The 25,677-nt window shown below is 37.8% G+C and overlaps 1 protein-coding gene across 13 annotated transcripts in view; it reads right to left on the bottom strand.

Annotated features, from left to right (window-relative positions):
• Positions 1 to 25,677, bottom strand: part of FAM13A (family with sequence similarity 13 member A) — a 316,062-nt gene that overhangs the window by 57,452 nt on the left and 232,933 nt on the right. For 8 of the 13 annotated variants that reach the window (XM_043438899.1, XM_043438900.1, XM_043438897.1 and 5 more), the window contains 3 exons: positions 12,146 to 12,190; positions 9,315 to 9,491; positions 2,940 to 3,126 (listed from right to left, as the gene is read on the bottom strand). In XM_043438899.1, coding sequence (XP_043294834.1) covers positions 2,940 to 3,126; positions 9,315 to 9,491; positions 12,146 to 12,190 — 409 coding nt within the window. The remainder of the gene's footprint in view (positions 1 to 2,939; positions 3,127 to 9,314; positions 9,492 to 12,145; positions 12,191 to 25,677) is intronic. The other 5 variants (XM_043438910.1, XM_043438898.1, XM_043438908.1 and 2 more) reach the window with 1 other exon arrangement.

Here is a 25,677-nt window from a genome sequence, read left to right on the forward strand (position 1 = left end):
TAGCTACTACCACTTGGCTAATTTTTTTTTTTTTTTGTCATACATTGATATGAATCAGCCATAGGTTTACACGTATTCCCCATCCCGATCCCCCCTCCCACCTCCCTCTCCACCTGATTTCTCTGGGTCTTCCCAGTGCACCAGGCCCGAGCACTTGTCTCATGCATCCCACCTGGGCTGGTGATCTGTTTCACCATAGATAGTATACATGCTGTTCTTTTGAAATATCCCACCCTCACATTCTCCCACAGAGTTCAAAAGTCTGTTCTGTATTTCTGTGTCTCTTTTTCTGTTTTGCATATAGGGTTATCGTTACCATCTTTCTAAATTCCATATATATGTGTTAGTATGCTGTAATGTTCTTTATCTTTCTGGCTTACTTCACTCTGTATAAGGGGCTCCAGTTTCATCCATCTCATTAGGACTGATTCAAATGAATTCTTTTTAACGGCTGAGTAATATTCCATGGTGTATATGTACCACAGCTTCCTTATCCATTCGTCTGCTGATGGGCATCTAGGTTGCTTCCATGTCCTGGCTATTATAAACAGTGCTGCGATGAACATTGGGGTGCACGTGTCTCTTTCAGATCTGGCTTCCTCAGTGTGTATGCCCAGAAGTGGGATTGCTGGGTCATATGGCAGTTCTATTTCCAGTTTTTTAAGAAATCTCCACACTGTTTTCCAGAGCGGCTGTACTAGTTTGCATTCCCACCAACAGTGTAAGAGGGTTCCCTTTTCTCCACACCCTCTCCAGCATTTATTGCTTGTAGACTTTTGGATAGCAGCCATCCTGACTGGCGAGTAATGGTACCTCATTGTGGTTTTGATTTGCATTTCTCTAATGATGAGTGATGTTGAGCATCTTTTCATGTGTTTGTTAGCCATCTGTATGTCTTCTTTGGAGAAATGTCTGTTTAGTTCTTTGGCCCATTTTTTTGATTGGGTCATTTATTTTTCTGGAATTGAGCTTCAGGAGTTGCTTGTATATTTTTGAGATTAATCCTTTGTCTGTTTCTTCATTTGCTATTATTTTCTCCCAATCTGAGGGCTGTCTTTTCACCTTACTTATAGTTTCCTTTGTAGTGCAAAAGCTTTTAAGTTTCAAAAGCTTTACAGATAAGCAAAAGCTGAGAGAATTCAGCACCACCAAACCAGCTCTTCAACAAATGCTAAAGGATCTTCTCTAGACAGGAAATGCAGAAAGGTTGTATAAACGTGAACCCAAAACAACAAAGTAACTGGCAACGGGACCACACCTATCAATAATTACCCTAAATGTAAATGGGTTGAATGCCCCAACCAAAAGACAAAGATTGGCTGAATGGATACAAAAACAAGACCCCTATATATGCTGTCTACAAGAGACCCACCTCAACGCAAGAGACACATACAGACTAAAAGTGAAGGGCTGGAAAAAAATATTTCATGCAAACGGAGACCAAAAGAAAGCAGGAGTCGCAATACTCATATCAGATAAAATAGACTTTCAAATAAAGGATGTGAAAAGAGACAAAGAAGGACACTATATAATGATCAAAGGATCAATCCAAGAAGAAGATATAACAATTATAAATATATATGCACTTGGCTAATTTAAGATACTATTCCTGGTCGCTTCAGTTATGTCCAACTCTTTGCAATATCATGGACTATAGCCCACCAGGATTCTCTGTCCATGGGATTCTCTAGACGAGAATACTGGAGTGGGCTATCATAGCCTCCTCTTGGGGGTCTTCCAGACCCAGGGATCAAACCTGTGTCTCTTATGTCTCCTGCATTGGCAGATGGGCTCTTTACCACTAGCACCACCTGGGAAGCTGTATTTGTAGAACTGTGTCAGACACCAGTCTGAGGTGGGTGAGTCTGTTTACTCTAGTTGGTCAGTTTGTTTCCAGAAACAGGGTATCAAGACATCTGTGGGAAAATGGACTAAACGTGCTTTCCCTAGATTTGCATTTATGCATATTTTCTTTAAGGAATAAAATTGGGAATTTTCTCTGAGCACAGGCAGAAATTGACAATGGGAAAATAGGTGGCCCATGAGTTTTGTTACATTTATAGAAAACCCAGCATGCAGGTAAAAACTGCTGAGATAAACCAGAACAGAGGCTTTAAACACTGTGAGAGAGTGGATATTACCTATTTCTATTAGGGACTCCAGTTCATGCTATAAAATTCAACTTCAGTTTTTTGGGGGATTAAATTTCTGAAAGCTAAAGGAAATCAGAAGATAGACTTTGGTTCTCACTTTTCAAAGAAACTGAACGTACACAATAAAGGATGATGTATATTTATAGTTAAACTGGATAAATACTGAGTTATTGACTAAACTCACTTGCATAACTTAAATATCAAATTCATGAACCAGCATTTAGGTCTGAGGCTAATTTGTGTAGGAGGCTAATTTGCTTCTGATTAATACAGGGGAAAAAAACCATAAAGTATAGCTTTGAAATTAAATTTCTGAACACAAAGTGATTTCTGAACACAAAGACAATTAATCCTATTTCCATATGCATTTTTCTTTTACCTCACTTTAAACTCATTAATTTTTTATATTCATATAGATAAGAATGATAAAATGGAGGAAAATAAGGAAAAATGCTTTGATAATTTTATTCTAAATATAAAGTTTTAAAATACTCAAAAGAATGAGATAAAAGTCAGACCAATTTCAATAACATATAAATCAAAGTGTGTGTTGTTTCTGGTTCCTTTGGCAAAATTCAGTGTTTCGTGAACTAGATTTTTATAGTTATTAAAAAGAAATAAAAGTGTGTATACTTAGTACCTCTAAGGTCTCTTTCAGAACTCATGTCCTATAATTCTGTGAAACTCGAGCTTGACATTAGTTTCTATTTTTTACAAAGCAAGGAAAAGAGATGTGGTATTTCCTAAATGGCTACAAGTAAAAATTTTATAGAATCATACACTTACCACAAGACCATCTTGATTTTCATTGAGCTCAGAAAGTTTGGAACTGGATTTCTGACGTTTAGGTTTACCCCTTTCTCCAATATAACCAGAAGTATTTTCATATAATTTTTCCACTTCATGAGCATTCAACATACATTCATCCAGATTGCTGAAGCCAGAAGGAATATTTTCTTTGTTGAGAAGTCCCCTTGAATTGAAAAAAAAATAGTTTCATTTTACTTTAAAAGGCAAAAAGGACGTTTTAATGACACTGCATCGATATGCAGAAAGAAGAGTGCCTAGAAGTTCCATGTTTCATCTTTTATCAAAATCTGAGCAGAGTGCTACTCCTGAGGCCACTTGGTACCAAATGTATCAGATTAAAAGAGAAATTATTCCTAAAGGCAAACTGGTGAGGGCTGTGTTTCTACCAATGAAAAGTTTTTGTATTTGTACCGAAAGTAATCTGTATTCAAAACCAGGGGAATTGTGTAAACTTGCAAAGACATTTTTCATTATTTGTAGGTTTTATATACATACACATACATGAATCTTATAAATTAATATATTAAGGAAAATCTGAAAAGGAAACACATCTTTTTCTCCAGAATGGGACACTGATTTTCTCCAATTGAGAAAGACATTTTATCACGCAATAAATGCATTAACACCTAAATCTGACTATATTAGATGATCCTGGTAAAAATGATCTAACAAGAACTATGGAATACAAAGAATTTTAACTGAAATATGGATTCATTACTTCCCAGTACCAGTTTCTGAATGTAAGCTTATAACTAGAGTTCCTTCATGACTTAGTTTTAGAAGTTTTAATCACAGAATTTAACTCATTTAATGCTCTTGAAATGCTTCCCTTAAGCATTTTAACATTCTCTTTTAAGAGATTTTTCACGAAATTAAAGTACTTGGCGAAATGTTTGTCTTTTACTACATCACAGAACAAATTAAACCATCATTGCAGCACCATTTTGGAGAAGGCAATGGCAACTCACTCCAGTACTCTTGCCTGGAAAATCCCATGGATGGAGGAGCCTGGTAGGCTGCAGTCCATGGGGTCGCGAACAGTCGGATACTGCTGAGCGACTTCACTTTCACTTTTCACTTTCACGCATTGGAGAAGGAAATGGCAACCCACTCCAGTGTTCTTGCCTGGAGAATCCCAGGGACGGGAGAGCCTGGTGGGCTGCCGTCTATGGGGCCACACAGAGTCGGACATGACTGAAGTGACTTAGCAGCAGTAGCAGCACCATTTGGTCAGGTACAAATGAATGAGGCTTACTCTCCATCATGGTGTGACCTTAAAGGTACTTCCCTACAACTAGAGATTACCATATTAAATGAAGTTAAGTCAGATTAGAAAGACAGATACAACATGATATCACTTACGTGTGGAATCTACAATATAGCACAAATGAACCTAACTACAAAACAGAAAGAGAATCATGGACATAGAAGACAGATTGGTAGTTGCCAAGGGGATGGGAGGGAGGGATGTCATGGGAGTTAGGGATTGGCAGATGCAAACTGTCGCGTATAGAATGGATAAACAACAAGGTTCCACTGTATAGCACTGGCAACTACATTCGATATCCTGGGATAAAGCATAATGGAAAAGAATATAAATGTGAATAAATATATGTGTGTAACTGAATCACTTTGCTGTAGAGCAGAAATTAACACACTGTAAATCAACTATAATTCAATTTTAAAAATATATAAAGATAACTCCTAACCACCCAAAACTGTATTTGAAATAAGTGAGCTCCAAAGTATAAAAATAAATGAACATATTTTACTATCAATCATATCCCCAAATGAAACTGAGTAAATTAAATATTTATTCTGTAATTTAAATTCATATCCTGTCTTAGATAGGCTATCATGGAGGCAAAGTTATGAATTAAATATTATCATAATATTTTCACCATTACACTATCTTGGTGATTTTTAATATTCCATATTGAATCTAGCCTTATTTTATACTTTTAATGTACAAATACATACATTTAGTAAAATTACATAAAAGATGTATGTTACATTTATAAGAAATATTCCAAGTATAAAATAAATGAATACATGAGGAAAAGTTGCTAGGGACTAACATGCAGGCACATACACAAACACTCTTAAATCTCTCTCAAATTCACAATGATTTTACTATAATATTTAACTATGTCTCTTTCTTTGTATTATCTTAATTCCTGGGGTATAGATCCAATTATAATTTTTTAATGGAAGAATTTTTAGGGTTGAAAGCTGTTGGAGTTGGTGATGGACAGGGAAGCCTGGTGTGCTGCCGTCCATGGGGTCACAAAGAGTTGGACACAACTGAGGTACGGATACACCGTGTCCCCTCACCTCCCCAATTCACACGGATGAAGCCCTACCTGCCAGTATGACAGGGCCTCTGAGGAGGTAATAAAGGTTGCATGAGGTCATAAAGGAGGGGACTTAATCCAAGAGGACTGGCATCCTCATAAGAAGAGGCAGACACCAGAGAGCACAGACGAAAGGCCAAGGCCGTGTGAGGACGCTCACTGAGCAGGCACCGGCCGCAAGGCAGAGAGGTCTCAGCACACACCCCCCCGTCAGCACCTTGATCTTGGACTTCAACCTCTCTGAACTGTGAGAAAATGCGTTCCTGTTGTTTAAGTCTGTGGTACTTTGTTATGGCAGCTTGAGCAGATTAATACAAAAGCTAAAGATTATTTTTAGAAACTAAAGGACCAAGTTTATTTTCTAATCTTTTTGAACAGTGAATGAATGACTGGAATAAATCCTGTTCAAATAAATATCCCCAAATCTAGCTGTGCAGTTGTGCTCAGGTGGAAATCCTGCTGTCCTCAAAGGCTGCTCTTTGCTCTTGTGTGAGTCGGTGCCTGGGCGACCCTGAGGAGCAGAGGAGCACGATCCTTCCAGTAATATCCCGACTCTCACACCTGACGCCACCGCGATTTAATCTGAACTTAGATCCCGGTGGCCGCTCATTCTCACTCTCCACATCTCAGGTTTTCCTTTTTCAGAGTTTCCTCCTTCCCCTACATGCATGCACATGTAATGTTCTGGCAACACTGAACTTCTTAATATTCTAAGATAGCATGATTTTCTTTTAGTTTGCAGTAGGAATTTAATATCATATTTATATAATAAAATAGGTATAATTTTTTAGTTCATTGTATTTTGGAAGATTAAAATCATTTTCAATAGCCATGCTTTGCTTTTTTTAAAAAGATATTTATTATGAAACTTTCAAACATAGAAAAATACAGGGACTATCACCATGAACTTCCTTATATCCACCACCAAGATTCGACAATATTTTCATGCTCTTGGCAGATGGTCAATTTTTAAATGAGAATTAAATTGAGCTCTCTTACATAATGAATATATTCCTTAAACTTTTATATTTTTAGTGTAATAAATAATAATATAAGCCTGATAATGTTTCCTTATGAACTGAGACAAATAAGAAATCATGTACACTAAAGTATTTCTAGTCTGTCTTCTGCATTGCTTATTTTAAAAAATGTCATAATGGTATTAATACAGACTTTGTTGACTCTCCAATCTCGCCCTGAAACATGGGGATATTTTTCTAAATGGTTGCAGGAAAATAACATATCATAGATTTTTCAAAACATTTTAAAACCATTCCACAGGGCTAATAGTTTTGAATAGAAGATAGTGAAGTGTAGCTTTTATTCTTCCTAATTTTTTAAGCAAAACTTGACAGAAATCTTAGATAATAAATCAATTATGTATAAGCGAACACTGAGAAAAACATACTTGCTATGGGTTATAGTAATGATTCTTAACATTTTCAAATCTGACACCATGTAAGTGCATCTCTTGGGACATACTGAAGAGGACCTTGGGTGCGGAGGCAAAAGCAGCAGAGCTAGAGCTCTGAGAGATAGGGCCTTGTTCCTCCAAAGCTGTGGAGAGCTCAGAGCAGCCTCTGAGCTTTGGCTGAAAGCTAAAGGAGAAGGACTCTCAAGACATGATAGTGACTAGGGTGACAGGTTAGGAGGGGCCTTATGACCAAGAGGGTGAGGCTAACAAGGAGCATGGGAAGGGGACTTCTGATCACCCAGACCACACACTAAGGAAATGAATCAGGTGAGACTTAAGTTTCTTCTGCCATAAACAGTTTGCACGCCAAGATTTTCTCACTCAACACACAGTTGACCATGATGAGTGAGAAGGATGAGCAATAAAGGAACTCCAGAGGAGGAAAAGGCTAGAGCTTCATGGGCACCTCTTCAGATTGTTAGGGGAATCTGAAGCACATTGTCAAGCACATTGACTGAAACCACCCACCCTGGCCAGGCACCATAGTAACTATTTGCATGAGTTGTTTTATGACAGGAGGTCCTGGTAAGGAACATGGAACTAATAAGCCACCACCAATTGGAAGAGTTCAGGAAAGGTCAAAAGGAGACACCAACATGTCCGACCACCTCCCAGAATCCTTCTCTCTGGCATCCGTCTTGGCTGAACAAGGCGTGCACCACCAGGAAGGACTCTGAGTCAGAATGATTGGCTAAAGACAACCCGGAAACTAATCCCATCACCATAAAACCGACTGCAAGCCGAGCCAGGTGGCAGAGCCGTTCTCCTGGGTTCCCTGACCCTACTGCTCTCTACCCGGGTGCCCTTTTCCAATAAAGTCTCTTGCTTTGTCAGCACATGTGTCTCCTTGGACAATTCATTTCCGAGTGTCAGACAAGAGCCCAGTTTCGGGCTCTGGAAGGGGTCCCCCTTCCTGTAACAAGATGGTTAGTTAGTCTCTGCCATCCTCCACCTCCTTTTGTTCCTCTGATGTTGAGAGTGGAGAATAAGCACGGTAACTTCTAAGGAAACATCCTCAGATGTGGGAAACTGTATTTAAATTCTGCAGGAGTGCTTATGCTCTGTTTCCTATTTCTCTCCCCGTCTAGCACCCTGTTCACTTTTGACTTTATCCCTGCCATGCTCCTCCCTGGTCCACCCAGTGCACCTGCCACCACCAGAACTATCGCCCCGCTTTGTTCTAACATGCTCCTCTCTGTCCCAACAACAAGGGTAGAAAGCATGATGTCGTGACACACAAGGATTTTAAAAATGCAGAGCTGTTACATACAGTGGGGCAAAAAATAAAGCAGACACTAAGAACAGTGTTAAATGAATAACTGGTGCTTGCTGAATAACACAATATAGGCAGTATACAAACTAATTATATTCCTAAACATTTTCTATAAAGCTTACTCAGTAACTAATTTTAAATGTAAATATGTCCTATATTATAATTTTCCTATTTTCTAAAAGAAAATGTTATAGCACCCCCTCCTACCCACCAGCTCCAAAACAAATGTTTTCAAAAAAGTGTTGCTTATTATCACATGAAAAGTCAGTGGGTTATATAACTGATACTTTTTAATTTTTAAAATTACATTTGCTAAAATAGCTCTTAAATATCTCAATAATGTGAAGCATGGAATTTATTTATACTATTTATCTTATATCTTTAAGCAAAGATAAGTTTCTTTTTCCCCATAAACATTTTGACATAGATTATGAGTGCAGGTGAAAAAGAATGTGGGGAACTAGGGTTTGGTTTAGTCTTTGACACTAAGAAGTATAAAATAATAACTTTACAGAGACTAAATGCTACAGTAGGTGAAACTTTCAGGAAAAATATGAGAATATAGTCTATTATATATAAATTTATTTCCCTTAACAATTTAAATCATGATTATTCAATAACATGAATGGTAATTATTCATTTCTATATTATCAAATTTTTTAATGGGGAAAAGAGTTTATTGTAATACTCTTCTTGAAATTCATGCTAAGAGAATGCTTTGAAATGAGCCATTGTAATAATAAAGAACTCAAGCATTTCCTCTTTTGTTAGACTTGAGCTTAGCCTTTCTTATACTAAAACATAATCAACTGTCAGAGCATTCCAGTGACATTCTGGTATTTAATCAGGTCAATATAAGTAGGGAAATCTGCTGGCTCATAAGAAAATCTAACAGCAAGCTGAATGTTGTCTAACAAAGAAAAAAACCACCTCTGGACAAGCATCTGGCAATTTTCTCTTCTAATGGTGCAGGATCCTCCTGAATAAGATATTGATGAGAAAGCCATGAAATGTATTAAATTGGCGGTAGCTTCCCACCACATATGAAATATCCAGATGAAAATGAAATATTTATTCAATCACCTGTGAATTTCCAAATGTTAACTAAGCTTAGAAGGGTCAAAATGAAAACTTTTAAAGTTTTAACCTGAATACTGAAATAAGCATGCTACAGTCACAAATTCAGACATGTATCATATATTTTTAAAAGAAGAGAGCAAATGTAAACAAGAGTATCAATGCCAACTCACACATCTCTGCTGTGTCGAATTTCATCCTGTTCCTTAGCCTGGCGTCGTCGCTGTTTGGTGGATGTGGAGGAAGATGATGATGTCCCAGATTCCGAGTCCTCTGAACTTTGGCCTCCAGAGCTATTAACATCAAAAAGATGTTGTTCTACAGCTGACCGGATGGTTCTTTCTAAGAGCCTGGTTAAAAAAAAAAAATCAATAACTGTGTTTAAAAATATGTCCCCATACATAGACAACAGACTGGTACTTGCCAAGCGGGGAGGAGGTTGGGGGAGGGATGGATTGGGAGGTTGGGGTTAACAGATACAAGCTTTAAAATACAGAATGGATAAACAACAAAGTCCTACTGTATAGCACAGAGGACTATATTCAGTATCCTATGATAAACCATAGTGGAAAAGAATATTTAAAAAAGAATGAATTACTTTCCTATAAATCATAAATTAATACAACATTGTAAATCAACTACTCTTCAATAAAGAGTCCCCATAATATTGGAAATATCAGCATTTCCAATGGAATATCTACTACCACTTCATGAGCAAAGACAGTATGAGGAATTAATCCTCCAATATTTGCACTGTGTATGAGAAACAAAACTAAATGGAACATATTCCACCAATCAGATAATTGTGTTTTCCATCTTTGTGGGTCCTGAATTACTGAAATGCTCACAGCAGATTTAGCAACAATTACAGGAGGCATTCAGGAAATAAGGATCAGTTAATACAAGGCAGAATGAGGAAAGATTTTTTTTCCTCAAGGAATAATGAAGCTATTCTTACAAAGGCAAGTATCTTCCAGATTTCATACCAGTTCTGCAGGGGAAGACAGTATGATTTACAAAGCAAATTGGCATAAATAATTTTATGATCCTTACTATCCATTTGAATCTCTTGAAGATAAAATTACATAGAAAATAATGCTATTAAAAAAGAACAACTTACCAGAGGAATTACTCTTAATAACAGAAGGGTAAAACTTTCTGAATCTCTATTCAGTTAAATTGTGATATAAATGATTGAAACTGTATTCATGCAAACATCCCAATATATACTACTGAAGAAAGAAGGACAGATTTATTTTATTCAACCTGAAGAAAACAGGTAAGCACAGGGGCTGACAAAAGTGATAGTAAGACAGATAAGGTATCAATTTTAAAGCTATATAGTCTTTCAACATGTCTAAACTCTTATCACTTCATTATTTAATTCTGAATAAGCAGGCATGAAGAATTCTAAACTGACAGTCCTCAAAGCGTGTTTTTCTTCACTTGAAAAAAGAATCACATCCAAACTCAACAAATTATTGAGTTGGACTTGTTGCCATCACTAATTTGCTTCCTTTTCTGTGTCCATTAAATATGCGTATAGTTTTTGTATATACACCTCAATAAAGCTGTTAAAATAAAAAAATATATTTTTTAAATGGTCAGATTGAGAAATACATTTAGTTAAATAGAAAATTTAACAATTTAAGAACTTTTAGATCTTCCAAAGGTAGTTTTATAATAGACTCATAGTAATTTCATTAAAACTATTTTAAGACAATGAGCAAATGTAGTCTGACTTGGGCATAGATCTTGAACTCCACATCCCAACAATTTGAGATTACCTAATAGTGGTACCTAGGAATCTAAATAAATTAATATATACACACACACCAAACCCACACCTTTTCCAAACACTATACAAGTCACATAAGAAGTAAAAGTTGTTAGGAAACAAGCAGGCAAGAATATGTCTATCTTGGCATAATTCTAGAATCTCTTTAAAATTCATAAAGATAAGAGAGATCAAATCTGCCCTCTGATTGCTTCCTTGTCTAATAAGGAGGAGAAAAAAAATCCCAAATCAGGGATTTCCAAATTCCAAATTTCCAAATCCCTGGAAAAAAAAATCCAGGCAAGAACACTGGAGTGGATAACTATTCCCTTCTCCAGGGGATCTTCCCACCCCAGGGATCAAACCCTGGTCTCCTGCACTGCAGGCAGATTCTTTACCATCTGAGCCACCAGGGAAGCCCTATTAGATTCAAATTCATACTAATTAGTGCTTCTGCTAATTCTTTTCTCTTCCTCCTTATCACACCACCTGATATCACACGACTGCTCCTCCCCCTGATCTTTGCTGATGAAGATGCTCCAAATGGCCCACCCACGCCCCAGCAGCGTCACATAGCTGAAGCACAATGAACAATGTGGTCAGAGTAGTAGGTGGGGGTAGATAACTGGAATTCAAGATTTTCATCTAGGTGTGACTAGTAGAATTAAAAGGAAAAAGCCATGTGATGGGCGTCCTTACTAATAGCAGAGCACTGCCACTGCCCAGAGGAAACAGGACTTGTTGCCATCACTAACTTCCTTCCTTTTCTGTGTTCCATCAGACTGGGAAGTCCCCAAACACAGTTCCCAAGGCTTATTTAACCTCAGACACCTAACACTATGCTTAGTGTATTGCAGGCAGTCAATAAAATGGAGGCTGATTAAAACAAACGAAGGAAGAGGTAAAATATATGTTCATACCTTCACCTTTAATGGCAAGACACTTCCTAAACCACACAGACTGCTTTGCACATATTAACTAACATTATTTTGACTGAAATAAACAAAAAATCTCAGATGTTCACATGGCCAAGCTCTCTTCAGTCCCACGCCCACACAGAAACTCAAATAGGAACATTTCTTATTTAGTCTTCTCCTCTGGGTAGTCAAAAAATCATCATTGGTTATATACTATATTAATATTCCAATGCAGCACACCATTAGAATAGCTTTTTTTAACTGCTTAGTAAGTGAAAGGAGGGGAAAAAGCCCAATCCGGACCACTTACTCTCCAGTTGTTGACACACTGCTGACTTGGGACACGTGGGCACTGCTGAAAAAGAAGCAAAAGAAAGGACGTCAGATTAAGCAGAGGACCAGACCCTGTGAACCAAACATATGAGGGGATCCTGGGCTGAAAGTATTAGCCAGGCCCTGAGAGGCTCTCATGTGACATTTTATCACCCACTGACAGACGCTGGTTTCTCTTGTCTCTAGATTAGAGATGGCTCTGGGTGGTTAGTTCCAAACAGCAATTTTTCTCCATTTTAAGATGTCCACGACAGATAATTTCAAAAGGGACCTCTGAAAAACCATCTCTACCTTTCAGACTACTGTCATGGTCCTAAGTCCAGGGTCTTCTCATTTTCCTAAATGTTACCTGCAGCTGACTGCTTTTCTGTTTCTCGCTCCCCCAGCCCAAGTCCACCTCTCCTGCCCATTCCCTTCAGACATAGAGACAGGAGCATCTTCTTAAAACTGCTCTAAACATTGGGCAGGGGTGGTGGGAGGCAGAGAACGGAACAAACACTGTTTTCTACAGGACTCTACCTGAGCCACCTCTTCTGCCTAAGTTCCTCATGATGGAAAAACACCTCGAGTTCTATAACGTTTCATCTTAACACTTAATTTATAGCCCTTCTGTCGAGCATTTATAAGCTTCCTCAATTTTCTCATTTTCTCCAAATCCTGAATTCTTTGAAAGTACTGAAAAGTAGTAAAAAAAAAAAAAAAAATAGTCAATATAAAATGGAATGGTGGAATGATAGAATACTATCTTTTGTACCTTAGCTCAGTGAGGGTGCAGGCTGGTGGCTGTTCTAACTGCCCCAGTGGCAGTACTTCCTCACATTCTGGCCTGTAGTGCTTAGTTGTATTATAAATCAAGATTCAAAAGCATCAGATTTAAAAAAATCTTTTGTGCATGCCAAACTACCATTTTGTCTAACAAATCTAATAGTCCTCCCACTTTCAATTCCCTCTCTGTAAAAGAGAATACAAACTGCTAATAGCAAGATCAATATTCATGGCTGCCTTTCAATCACTCCAGGCATCCTCATTTATACTACAGAATTTTCAGCATATGAATGTGTTGCTTCTTCCATGTATGTCTCATCTCTTACCATTTAGAATCTAAGTGCCTCAAGGGACTCTCTAATATTTCTCATTTTCTTTCATGACACTACGTACCACCAGCACCATACCCAATACAGTAGTCATTATCCTAGAGGTGATCAACAGACACTCACTCTTCAGCCTCAGAGAATCCCTTTAACTAAAGCTGTAGCTCTTTGTCGTGGCCGCAAACCACAGCCAAATCCCAGAAAACCTGCACAGAAAATGCTATTGTGTAGTTATGAGAAACTTAGAAGAATCTTCGTTAATAAATTAATGAATGAACAAACAAACATACCCTAATGATTACTGAGTGCTCATTATGTTTCAGACATTGTGCTAAGTATCGTTTACACAGCTTTTCTCATTTACTGTTTACAATAACCCCATGAAGTAGGTAGGTACAGTTATTTTCTTTTCCCTATTTTCAAATGAAGAGGTTAGAGAGGTTAAATAACTCACTCACAGTCACAGAGTCAAGAAGTAGATGAGCTGGAATTTGAACCAACAGAGTTTTAGCTTAAGAGTCTAAGCTCCTAATCACTACACTAGACTTTCAATCCATCACTCCCTAGAGTCATCTTCGTGTATGGAGGCATGGACTTAGGTATTTAACTTCGCTTTTAATTACAACGATTTCTGTCTCACAATGTCTGCTATTCATAGAGGTTTCCAGGTTACATAACCAAGAATAAATCCTTTGCTGCTCTCTGTCCTCAGCTGGAACGGGCGGTCCCGACTTTTGATGCTTTGTGGCTCACCCTCTGTAAATTAAACACTGTATAATTTACTCCTGTACTCCACTTCTCACGCAGTTATGCAACCTTGCTTTCGGGAGCAGTGGCCAATGTGAATAATGACTCTGGGAGAACCTAGCGGAGGGAAGAGAATATAGATCTGCTAGATACTAAAAACATGACAAAGACATGTACGTGCAGTCAGCCCATCAGTCAGCCATGCCATCTCAGAAGGAAGATACAGTTCGTCTCCTTCCTTCTATACACTTTTGACCTGATCTTCTTTTTGCTTATTTAAGCACACAATACTATTTTTATATCCCTTTTTGGTGAGCAGGAAAGAGAAGATGAAAAACCGCAGGAAAGAAGCAGAAGGGAATGACAACAAACGGGACCAGGTTCTGAGATCCGTAACTCTGAGTAGGTGCTTCTCAAACTTGAACGTGCATCAGAATCACCTGGGATCCTGTTCACACACAGGTTCTGATTTAGTAAAGTCTAGGTGGAGGGAAGGGGAAGCTGGGATTTTGCATTTTTAACAAATTCCCCAGTGATCATGATGCTGTTGATCTGTGGAAGACATTGATTAGCAAGATTCCAGATCCTTGCAACTAAAATTCATTGAAATTTCAATCATCACAACCACTATTTTTTAATTAAAAATTTTTTTAAATTAATTTATTTTTTATTGAAGGATAATTGCTTTACAGAATTTTGCTGTTTTCTGTCAAACCTCAACATGAATCAGCCATAGATATATATATATTCCCTCCCTTTTGAAACTCCCTCCCATCTCCCTCCCCATCCCACCCCTCTAGGTTGATCCAGCGCAGCTGTTTGAGTTTCCTGACCCACACAGCAAATTCCTGTTGGTTACCTATTTTACATATGGTAAAGTATTTTGAAACATTCTAAGTGCTTTAGATACCATTTGGAAAACTTACTCTGTTAATAAAAGGCCATACATCAAAATTTTCCTCAGAGCTTAAAGAAAAATGACCCAAGCCATCTAAATCAGTCTTAAAGAGCCTTTCTCAGGACACAAAATAAATGAATAAATCAATAATAAGACTTAGTAATTAAATCATATTGATTTTTGTTATTATATTTCTCTTAGGTCAAATTTATAAAAATTTATATTTTTGTGTTTCTGTAATAGGCTTTTGGAATTTTACTTAATGTGTCCTCACTTCCAGGCTTTTTTAAAACAGAATTTTTCTAAAGAAAGTATTCTGAAAAGAGAATGTTTTCCATTGGGAATCAGAAAAGAGAGGTTCCGGTCCTGAGTCTGTAGTTAATTAGCTGCAATCATAGTCAGATTATTGGTTAGCTTGGCTGCTTTGGGATGGTTTCTTCATACAGAAAATGAAAGCCTTGGCTAGTGATCTCTGTGATTTTCTTCGAGCTATAAAAGTTAATAAGACGATCTCAGTTTCAAGTTTATTGCCCCAGTCTAAAACATTACAAAAGGTTATAACTGCATATTTAGTTTTATGACAGTGTCAATCATAGTTAAGGTTTATCAGATTCCAAAATGGCTTTGGTCAGGCATCCAATCACGTCTACACTTTCTGTGGGATATGTTTAACAAGATATGAAGAGCAAGATTTCTAAGAATATTAATGTCAGAAATAGGGACTGCTTCCATTATTATAATTGGCTCACAGAGGTAATTTTAAGACACTAACAAAAAGGCAATAAGCAAATAAACTAAAGTGAAAGACTTCCATCTACATGCAGCTTGTTTTTTATCTCCTGCAGAGAGCTAAGAATAATGAATATTTTTCAGAGCCCTTGACTGATTTGCTAAGAAAATCTTTTACTTATGCAATATAAACACTTGAATATGGAAGAGTTCATTTCCTAGTTGATAAAGGAATTATTCAAAACTAAATAAATAAGCACATGTGCAAATCCAGCATTATGGTCAATTTCATTACCCAAGTCTACTTAAGTGATAATGCAAGTCAGTGTTCTCCTGGTATAGTCATTCAAAACAGATAGTAAGTCTATTCTGAAAAATATTCTATGACATAGTTAAATATATTTATTATTTATTTCTATTAGCAAAACATTCTTGAGAAATGATTATATCCAGCAATATTAGTCTATAAAATTTGCATGTGATAAGATGCACAGAACGTTTGTTGACAAGTGATTCCTTAATTAGATCTCTTGACTTGAAATAAAGAAAACTTCCAAATCTACTGAAACCAGACATCTTGAACAAGCACGTGCTCTCTTTTCCTGTCTGTCCTTTAACTTTACTATGTTCTCTTTTCTAGGCTGTGTAAAATCCTGCCCATAAAATATTGTTTTAATGGGAGCCTATTTAATTTAATGGGCCTATTTAATGGGGGGTCTAACAGAATTATCCTCTTCCTCTAGAAGATAATACTATGTTCTCTCAATATTTTTTAATGAGTAAGAATTTAAAAGACAATTATGTGATGTCTGTTTAGACTTAAGGATGAAGATCCTGTAATTAGTCATCAAAATAAAATGAAACTTTTAATTTGCTTTTTTAACAGAATACAGTATTTTTAGTATCATCTGAAAATACTAAAAGTTGATACACAGTATCAACATCATAAGATAATTACAGCATTATTTCCTCATAACTGTTCAATCCCTGGGTCAGGAAGATCCCCTGGAGAAGTAAATGGCAACTGACTCCAGGATTCTTGCCTGGAAAATTCCATGGGCAGAGGAGCCTGGAGGGCTACAGTCTGTGGGGTCGCGAAGAGTCGGAAATTGCTGAGCCTGCACAGATATACTTTTAATAACAGAAGTATATATTAACTTCTATTTCTATTAGTACAGTTTCCTTCTTAGAATCATAATTTTCAGGTTGGCTTTCCAATCTCTGATTTTCATATCTAACATCATTTCTCTCATAGTTTTTTTTTTTTTATCCTTTTCTTCATTTTGGAAGAACTTCTCAAGTTTCTCTCTCATCATGAATTTATTTCAAATACTCTCTGCTCTTTACTGCCTTTCAAAGTTTTAAAAATATCTGCAAATACATTTCTAGGCTACCCTTTCCCTCATTTCAGCTGTTCTTCTGTGTCTCTAGCCTTTTAATTCTAAACTTATTCTCCCCTTACAGGTTCCTACTCATGTTTCAAAGAGGTTGGTTATATCTTTGAGCATTTTTGAGAATAGTAGTAGCAAATACTACTTCTCAAGTTTTCCTCTGAATCAGACAAAAAGCAATTCTCTGAAATCTGTTTCTACTCTGAGTCCTCAGGGCAAATCATCCTTTCCCTTAGTTTGTAATTTCTCTTAATAGGTCCCAAATAGTTCTTTCTGCTTAGTGGTTCATAAGGGGAAACAATCAATTCAGGCAGAGCCCTTATCAAAAACCTGGCTGGGCATATTGTTCTGAGTTTACTTCACTGTCCCTCGGCTATGGGCAGATGCCTCCTCTTGAATGCAGACTTTAAAAGCCAGGATATGAGTCTGCCCTTGGACAATCTACAATGCATATTTGAGTGGACTTGCTGTTTGGACTTGCACTCCAATTTATGATTAAGCTGGAAAATCAGAAACAAATTTGTACTTTGTCTTTGAGCAGTGTACACTTGAAAGCATGCATTAAATCCAATAATCTCCCTTTCTCAAATGCCTTTGTTAGGTAACTGAGCACCTCAGGGGGATGCCCCCTCCTCTCTATTGTTTGGTGGACTTAATGTTCTAGTCTCTAAATAGGAGATGAAAAAGAATACACAACTCAGATCTGGATGGTTCAGAAAATAAGTTTGTGTTCAGCTGGGGGAAATGTCACTTGCTTTTCTGGTCAGCAGTAAACACTGGAAGGAATCCAAGTCAGTGTTTTTGCCTTCCCTCTCTCTTTGTGGTCACTGTGTTGTTTAGATGGTACAATATGAAGCTTGCAAGGCCAGAGAATGTTTCTCAGTCCATCCCCATTGATGGTGTGATCTTTGACAAATGTTTTTCTTCTTTATCATTGTTATAACGCTGTCTCTAGTTTTGGTCTTTATATTTAGGTTGGTGCAAAAGTTATTGCGGTTTTACACTTGAACTTTGTTGTTTGATATTGGAATGCATTCTTAAATGTGGTTGTGTTATACATCACTTTAATGCACATTTATTGTTTTATATTATTTGCAATGACTTATTACTTGCTGTTTATTTTATGTTTATTTTAGACTAGGAAATGATGCTAGACAAAAAGCAAATTCAAGTGATTTTCTTTAGTACAAAATGGGTCATAAAGTAGCAGAGACAACTTGCAACATCAACATTTGGCCCAGGAACTGCTACTGAACGCATAATGCAGTGGTGGTTCAAGAAGTTTTGCAAAGGAGACGAGATACTTGAAGATGAGGAGTGCAGTGGTTGGTCATCAGAAGTTGACAGCGACCAACTGCGAGAATATACAGAAGAACTATACAAAAAAGATCTTAATGACCCAGATAACCACGATGGTGTGATCACTCACCTAGAGTCAGACATCCTGGAGTGTGAAATCAAGTGGGTCTTAGGAAGCATCACTATGAACAAAGCTAGTGGAAGCGATGGAATTCTAGCTGAGCTATTTCAGATCCTAAAAGGTGATGCTGTGAAAGTGCTGCACTCAACATGCCAGTAAATTTGGAAAACTCAGCAGTGGCCAAAGGACTGGAAAAGGTCAGTTTTCATTCCAATCCCAAAGAAGAGCAATGTCAAAGAATGTTCAAACTACCACACAATTGAACTCTTTTCACATGCTAGCAAGGTAATGCTCAAAATCCTTCAAGCTAAAAAAAAAAAAAAAAAAAATCCTTCAAGCTAGGCTTCAATAGTATGTGAATTGAGAACTTCCAGACACACAAGCTAGATTTCGAAAAGGCAGAGGAATCAGAGATCAAACTGCCAACATCCATTGCATCATAGAAAAAGCAAGAGAATTCCAGAAATACATCTACTTTTGCTTCATTGACTATGCTAAAGCTTATGACTGTGTGGATCACAACAAACTGTGGAAAATTCTTGAGGAGATGGAAATACCTGACCTGAGAAACCTGTATGCATGTCAAGAAGCAACAGTTAGAACTGGACATGGAACAATGGACTGGTTGAAAACTGGGAAAGGGATATGGCAAGGCTTTACATTATCACCCTGTTTATTTAACTTATATGCAGAGTACATCATGGGAAATGCCAGGTTGGATCAATCACAAGCAGGAATCAAGATTGCCAGGAGAAATATCAATAGCCTCAGATATGCAGATGATACCACTCTAATGGCAGAAAGCGAAGATGAACTAACGAACCTTTTGATAAAGATGAAAGAGGAGAGTGAAAAAGCTGGCTTAAAACTCAGCATTCAAAAAATTAAGATCATGGCATCTGGTTCTTTCACTTCATGGCAAATAGGAAAATAATGGAAACAGTGACACAACTTTATTTTCTTGGGTTCCAACATCCCTGCTGATGGTGACTGCAGCCATGAAATTAAAAGACGGTTGCTCCTTGAAAGAAAAGCTATGACAAACCTAGACAGCATATTCAAAAGCAGAGACATCACTTTGCCAATAAAAGTCTATCTGGTCAAAGGTATGGTTTTTCCAGTAGTCATGTATGGATGTGAGAGTTGGACCATAAAGAAGGCTGAGTGCTGAAGAATTGGTGCTTTTGAACTGTGGTGTTGGAGACGATTCTTTAGAGTCCCTTGGCTTGCAAGGAGATCTAACTAGTCAATCCTAAAGAAAATCAACCCAGAATATTCATTCAAAGGACTGATGTTGAAGCTCCAATACTTTGGCCACCTAGTGAAGAGCCAACTCACTAGAAAAGACCCTGATTCTGGGAAAGATTGAAGGCAGGGGGAGAAGGGGATGACAGAGGATGAGATGGTTCGATGGCATCACCAACTCAATGGACATGAGTTTGAGCAAACTCCAGGGGATAGGGAGAGGCAGAAAAGCCTGGCATGCTGTGGTCCATAGGGTCTCAAAGATTCAGACATGACTGAGCGACTGAACAATAACAACTGAGAGCATCACTGAAGCTGAGCTTCTTACAATTACATGAGAAGTGGCCAAAGGACTTGATGTTGACCATTCTATGGTCATTCGGCATTTGAAGCAAACTGGAAAGATGGAAAAGCTTGATAAGTTGGTGCCTTGTGAGCAGACCAAAAATCAAAAAAATTGTCATTTTGAAGTGTTGTCTTCTCTTATTCTACGCAACAATGAACCATTTCTCGATTGGATTGTGACATGCAATGAAAAGTTGATTTTATATGACAACTGGCAATGACCAACTCAGTGGTTGGACCAAGAAGAAGCTCCAAAGCACTTCCCAAAGCCAAACTTGCACCAAAAAAAGATCATGGTCACTGTCTGGTGGTTTGCTGCCATTCTGATCCACTACAGCTTTCTGAATCCCAGCGAAACCACTACATCTGAGAAGTATGCTCAGCAAATAGATGACATACACTGAAAACTGCAATGCCTGCAGCTGACATTGGTCAACAGAAAGGGCCCAATTCTGCACAACAACTCCCCACTGCAAGTTGCACAAGTAACACTTCAGAAGTTGAACAAATTGGTCCGTGAAGTTTACTTCATCAGCCATATTCACCTGACCTTTCACCAGCCAGCTACCACTTCTTCAAGCATCTCGACAACTTTCTGCAGGGAAGATGCTTCCACAACCAGCAGGATGCAGAAAACGATTTCCAAGGGTTCACAGAATCATGGATTTTTATGCTACAGGAATAAACAAACTTATTTCCCACCGGCAAAAATGTGTTGATTGTAATGGTTCCTATTTTGATTAATAAAGAGATCCTTGAGCCTGGTTATAATGATTTAAAATTCACAGTCCTAAATTGCAATTACATTTGCACCATCATAATATAAATGTCCTCAAGGTTAATCCATATTGTGCATGGGTCAAAAGTTCCTTCCTTTTTAAAGGCTGAATAATACTCCACTGTAAGGATATTCTGCACTTTGTTTATCCATTAACTCACTGATGAACACTTGGTTATCTTCCACCTTTTGGCTATTGTGAATACTACTACTATGCCTATGAGAGCACAAACATCATTTTTGGACCCTGCTTTCAATTCTTTTGAGTATATACCCAGAAATGGAACTACTGGGTCATATGGTAATTCTAAGTTCAATTTTTTGAGGAATCTCCATAACTAATTTCAATAGTGGCTGTACTATTTTACATTTCAACCAGGAATGCACAGGTATTTCCGTTTCTTGTCATCTTCACCAATACTGGCTATTATTATTTTTTTATAGTAGCCATCCTAATGGGTATGAGGTGGCATCTCACTGTAGATTTGATCTGTATTTTGCTGATGACTGGGGCTTCCCTGATGGCTCAGTCGGTAAATAATCTGCTTGCAATGCAGGAGACCCCAGTTTGATTCCTGGGTTGGGAAGATCCACTGAAAAAAGGATAGGCTACCCACTTCAGTATTCTTGGGCTTCCCGTGTGGCTCAGCTTGTAAAGAATCTGCCTGCAATGAGGGAAACCTGGGTTCAATCCCTCGGTTGGGAAGATCCCCAGGAGAAGGGAAAGGCTACCCATTCCAGTGTTCTGGCCTGGAGAATTCCATGGACTTGATAGTCCATGTGGTTAGAGTTGGACACGGCTGAGCGACTTTCACTTTTACTTTGCTGATGATCAATGTTGTGGAGCAACTTTTCATGTGATGATTGGACATTTGTGTATGTTCTTCGGAGAAATGCCTATTCAACTCTTTAACCCATTTTCTAATTTGGTTATATTTGTTGCTGAGTTTTAAGAGTTCTCTATCTGTTCTAGATATTAATTCCTTATCAGATACATGATTTGCAAATATTTCCTCCCATTTTGTGAGCTGCCTTTTTATTCTGTTGACAGTGTGGTTTTTTTATTCACAAAATTAAAAAAATTCAAAGAAGTCCAATTTGTCAATTTTTTTCCTTTTTCCTGTGCTTTGGTGTTACATTTAAGAAATCATTGCCAAATTCAGGGTCACGTAGCTTTTGGCCAATGTTTTCTTCAAAGAATTGTATAGTTTTAACTCTTACATGTAGATCTTTGATCTACTTTGAGTTAATTTTTGTATATAGTGTTAGGTAAGGGTTCAACTTGATGCTCTTGCATGTGGATATTCAGTTTTCTCAGCACTATATTTTGAAAACACTACTCTATGGCACTTTTTGAAAATATGAAAAACCAGCCCTCTTGAGACTCAGGATCTTGGTCAATGAGATCCTGGCATCTCTAATGAGTTCCACATACTTCATACTATAAAGATAGTATTATCAAAGAACAAAAAAATAGCGAATGCTGACAAGAATGTGAAAAAAACAGTACTCTTATGTATTACTAGTGGAAATGTACTTAAAAATGCTTAAGGTGGTAAAATTTATATTATGTGTATTTTATCACAATTAAAAACTTTTAAGCTGTTAAAATGGCAGATTTTGAACATTTCATGCAAAAATGGGCTCAATAAAGGACAGAAATAGTATGGACCTAACAGAAGCAGAAGATATTAAGAAGAGGTGGCAAGAATACACAGAAGAACTGTACAAAAAAGATCTTCATGACCCAGATAACCACAATGGTGTGATCACTCACCTAGAGCCAGACATCCTGGAATGTGAAGTTAAGTGGGCCTTAGAAAGCATCACTATGAACAAAGCTAGTGGAGGTGATGGAATTCCAGTTGAGCTATTTCAAATCCTGAAAGATGATGTTGTGAAAGTGCTGCACTCAATATGCCAGCAAATTTGGAAAACTCAGCAGTGGCCACAGGACTGGAAAAGGTCAGTTTTCATTCCAATCCCTAAGAAAGGCAATCCGAAAGAATGCTCAAACTACAACACAATTGCACTCATCTCACACGCTAGTAAGGTAATGCTCAAAATTCTCCAAGTCAGGCTTCAGCAATACGTGAACCGAGAACTTCCAGATACTCAAGCTGGTTTTAGAAAAGGCAGAGGAACCAGAGATCAAATTGCCAATATCTGCTGGATCATCGAAAAAGCAAGGGAGTTCCAGAAAAACATCTATTTCTGCTTTATTGACTATGCCAAAGCCTTCATCTGTGTGGATCACAATAAACTGTGGAAAATTCTAAAGGAGATGGGCATACCAGACCACCTGACCTGCCTCTTGAGAAACCTGTATGCAGGTCAGGAAGAAACAGTTAGAACTGGACATGGAACAACAGACTGGTTCCAAATAGGAAAAGGAGTACGTCAAAGTTGTATACTGTCACCCTGCTTATTTAACTTATATGGAGAGTACATCATGAAAAACGTTGGGCTGGAAGAAGCACAAGCTGGAATCAAGATTGCCGGGAAAAATATCAATAACCTCAGATATATCTGGAGATGACACCACCCTTATGGCAGAAAGTGAAGAGGAACTAAAAAGCCTCTTGATGAAAGTGAAAGAGGAGAGTGAAAAAGTTGGCTTAAAGCTTAATATTCAGAAAACTAAGATCATGGCATCTGGTCCCATCACCTCATGGGAAATAGATGGGGAGACAGTGGAAACAGTGTCAGACTTTATTTTTTTGGGCTCCAAAATCACTGCAGATGGTGACCACAGCCAAGAAATTAAAAGACATTTACATCTTGGAAGGAAAGTTATGACCAACCTGGATAGCATATTTAAAAGCAGAGACATTACTTTGCCAACAAAGGTCCATCTGGTCAAGGCTATGGTTTTTCCAGTGGTCATGTATGGATGTGAGAGTTGGACGGTGAAGAAAGCTGAGCGCTGAAAAATTGATGCTTTTTGAACTGTGGTGTTGGAGAAGACTCTCAAGAGTCCCTTGGACTGCAAGGAGATCCAACCAGTCCATCCTGAAGGAGATCAGTCCTGGGTGTTCATTGGAAGGACTGATGCTGAAGCTGAAACTCCAATACTTTGGCCACCTTATGCGAAGAGTTGACTCGTTGGAAAAGACCCTGATGCTGGGAGGGATTGGGGGCAGGAGGAGAAGGGGACGACAGAGGATGAGATGGCTGGATGGCATCACTGACTTGATGTACATGAGTTTGAGTAAATTCCGGGAGTTGGTGATGGACAGGGAGGCCTGGCGTGCTGCGATTCATGGGGTCGCAAAGAGTCGGACACGACTGAGCGACTGAAGTGAACTGACCAAGAAAAAAAGGAAAAAGCTCCAGAAGCAGAGGTGATGTACCTCAATTTAGAGATACTGTTCTAGTCAAAAAGGACAAGGAAAAAACAATTTTAAGTATACAATTATCTGGGTCTAAAGACACCCAAAATACCTAGCTGACTTTATCATCTTGGGTAAAACATCAAGTAGATAACTAAAACAGTCTGCCTTTTTGTCTACCTTTTAGTTAGTAACCTGAAATAGGTTTATGGACAAATACAATGTCTGGTAATACACTTCTTCAAGTTATCACATCAGATAATAAGAGCTTTTTACCATAAAATGATAATTTTAAGCATTATATTATGCTTAGACAAATAAACTGTTAAGAATTTAATAAATATTACCACATGTACTGCCCCCGCCACAAAATCACAAACACTGAAATTCTAGCACAAGGTCTGGAAAAGTAACCCCCTGAAGCTGTCGTTGTTTGGTCACTAAGTTGTGTTTGATCCTTTTTTTTTGCAACCCCATGGACTGTAGCCTACCAGGCTCCTCTGTGGGTTGCCATTTCCTTCTCCAGGGGTTCATCTCGACCCAGGGATCAAACCCATGTATCCTGCATTGGCAGGCAGATTCTTTATCATGATCAACCCAGGAAGCCCAATAATAGCTTTCTACCTTAAAATGATAATTTAGAAAACATGTATTATGCTTAAGGAGAAAAGTAAATGATTAAAAATTTAATAAATGCTTCTCCCCCAACTCACAAACATTGAAATTCTAGCATAGTACAAGTTGTTTGGAAAAGTAATCCCCCAGAAGCTATTAAAAGTGAGTTAGAAAGAAATTTTCTGCATATCAAGATAAGAGTAGTATAATTTCCAGATCTCATCCAGTGTCCATTTAAATCTGAATGTATCCAAAGCTAAATTTTTTTCTTCAACATAAATTCTGCAGTTAAAAGACTTTCATAAAATTGATGCTTCCTGGAATCTAGGAATAAAAACACAATCCTAAATATTGAGTTTGTGTACCAAATAACTAGTTTAGAAATAAATCTAACTGATGTTCCTGATTCAGGAAAATAAGAAAACATCTGAAATTCTGAAACTGGCCCTAAGCAATTCCAAATCTGCTAAAATAGTAATTTAGCTTCAATTTGCACCATGAGTATTAAAACTAAGGCTGAAATTGATAACAACTGTTAATTTAAGGGTTTCAGTGAAGCACAATATGAAAAGGGGAGAGCACAGAAGGATCAAGATGCTAAAAAACAAGTGTTAGGTAAGTGAGGAGCCAACATTTAGAGGCCAGGTGAGCTGTTTAGATCCCACTGCATAAGACTGGTTATAGGTATGCATATACCTTTGAGGCATATAGTCAGGATTTTGCTAAGGCACAGGCAAAGATGGATTCTAGGTAGGTGCATAATCCAGGAATTTGTAAAAAAGAAGGAATTCATGGGTCAAAGTTGGGTGGGATGGGATGAAGACAGGACCTGACCGTAGCCCCTAAGGAAGGTGATGGCAGTGAAGGGGAGATGCAAGCAGGTACAGATGAGGAGGAATAGAAAGCGGAGATCAAGAA

The sequence above is a fragment of the Cervus canadensis genome, chromosome 19, assembly GCF_019320065.1.
Source record: "Cervus canadensis isolate Bull #8, Minnesota chromosome 19, ASM1932006v1, whole genome shotgun sequence".
NCBI lineage: Eukaryota > Metazoa > Chordata > Mammalia > Artiodactyla > Cervidae > Cervus > Cervus canadensis.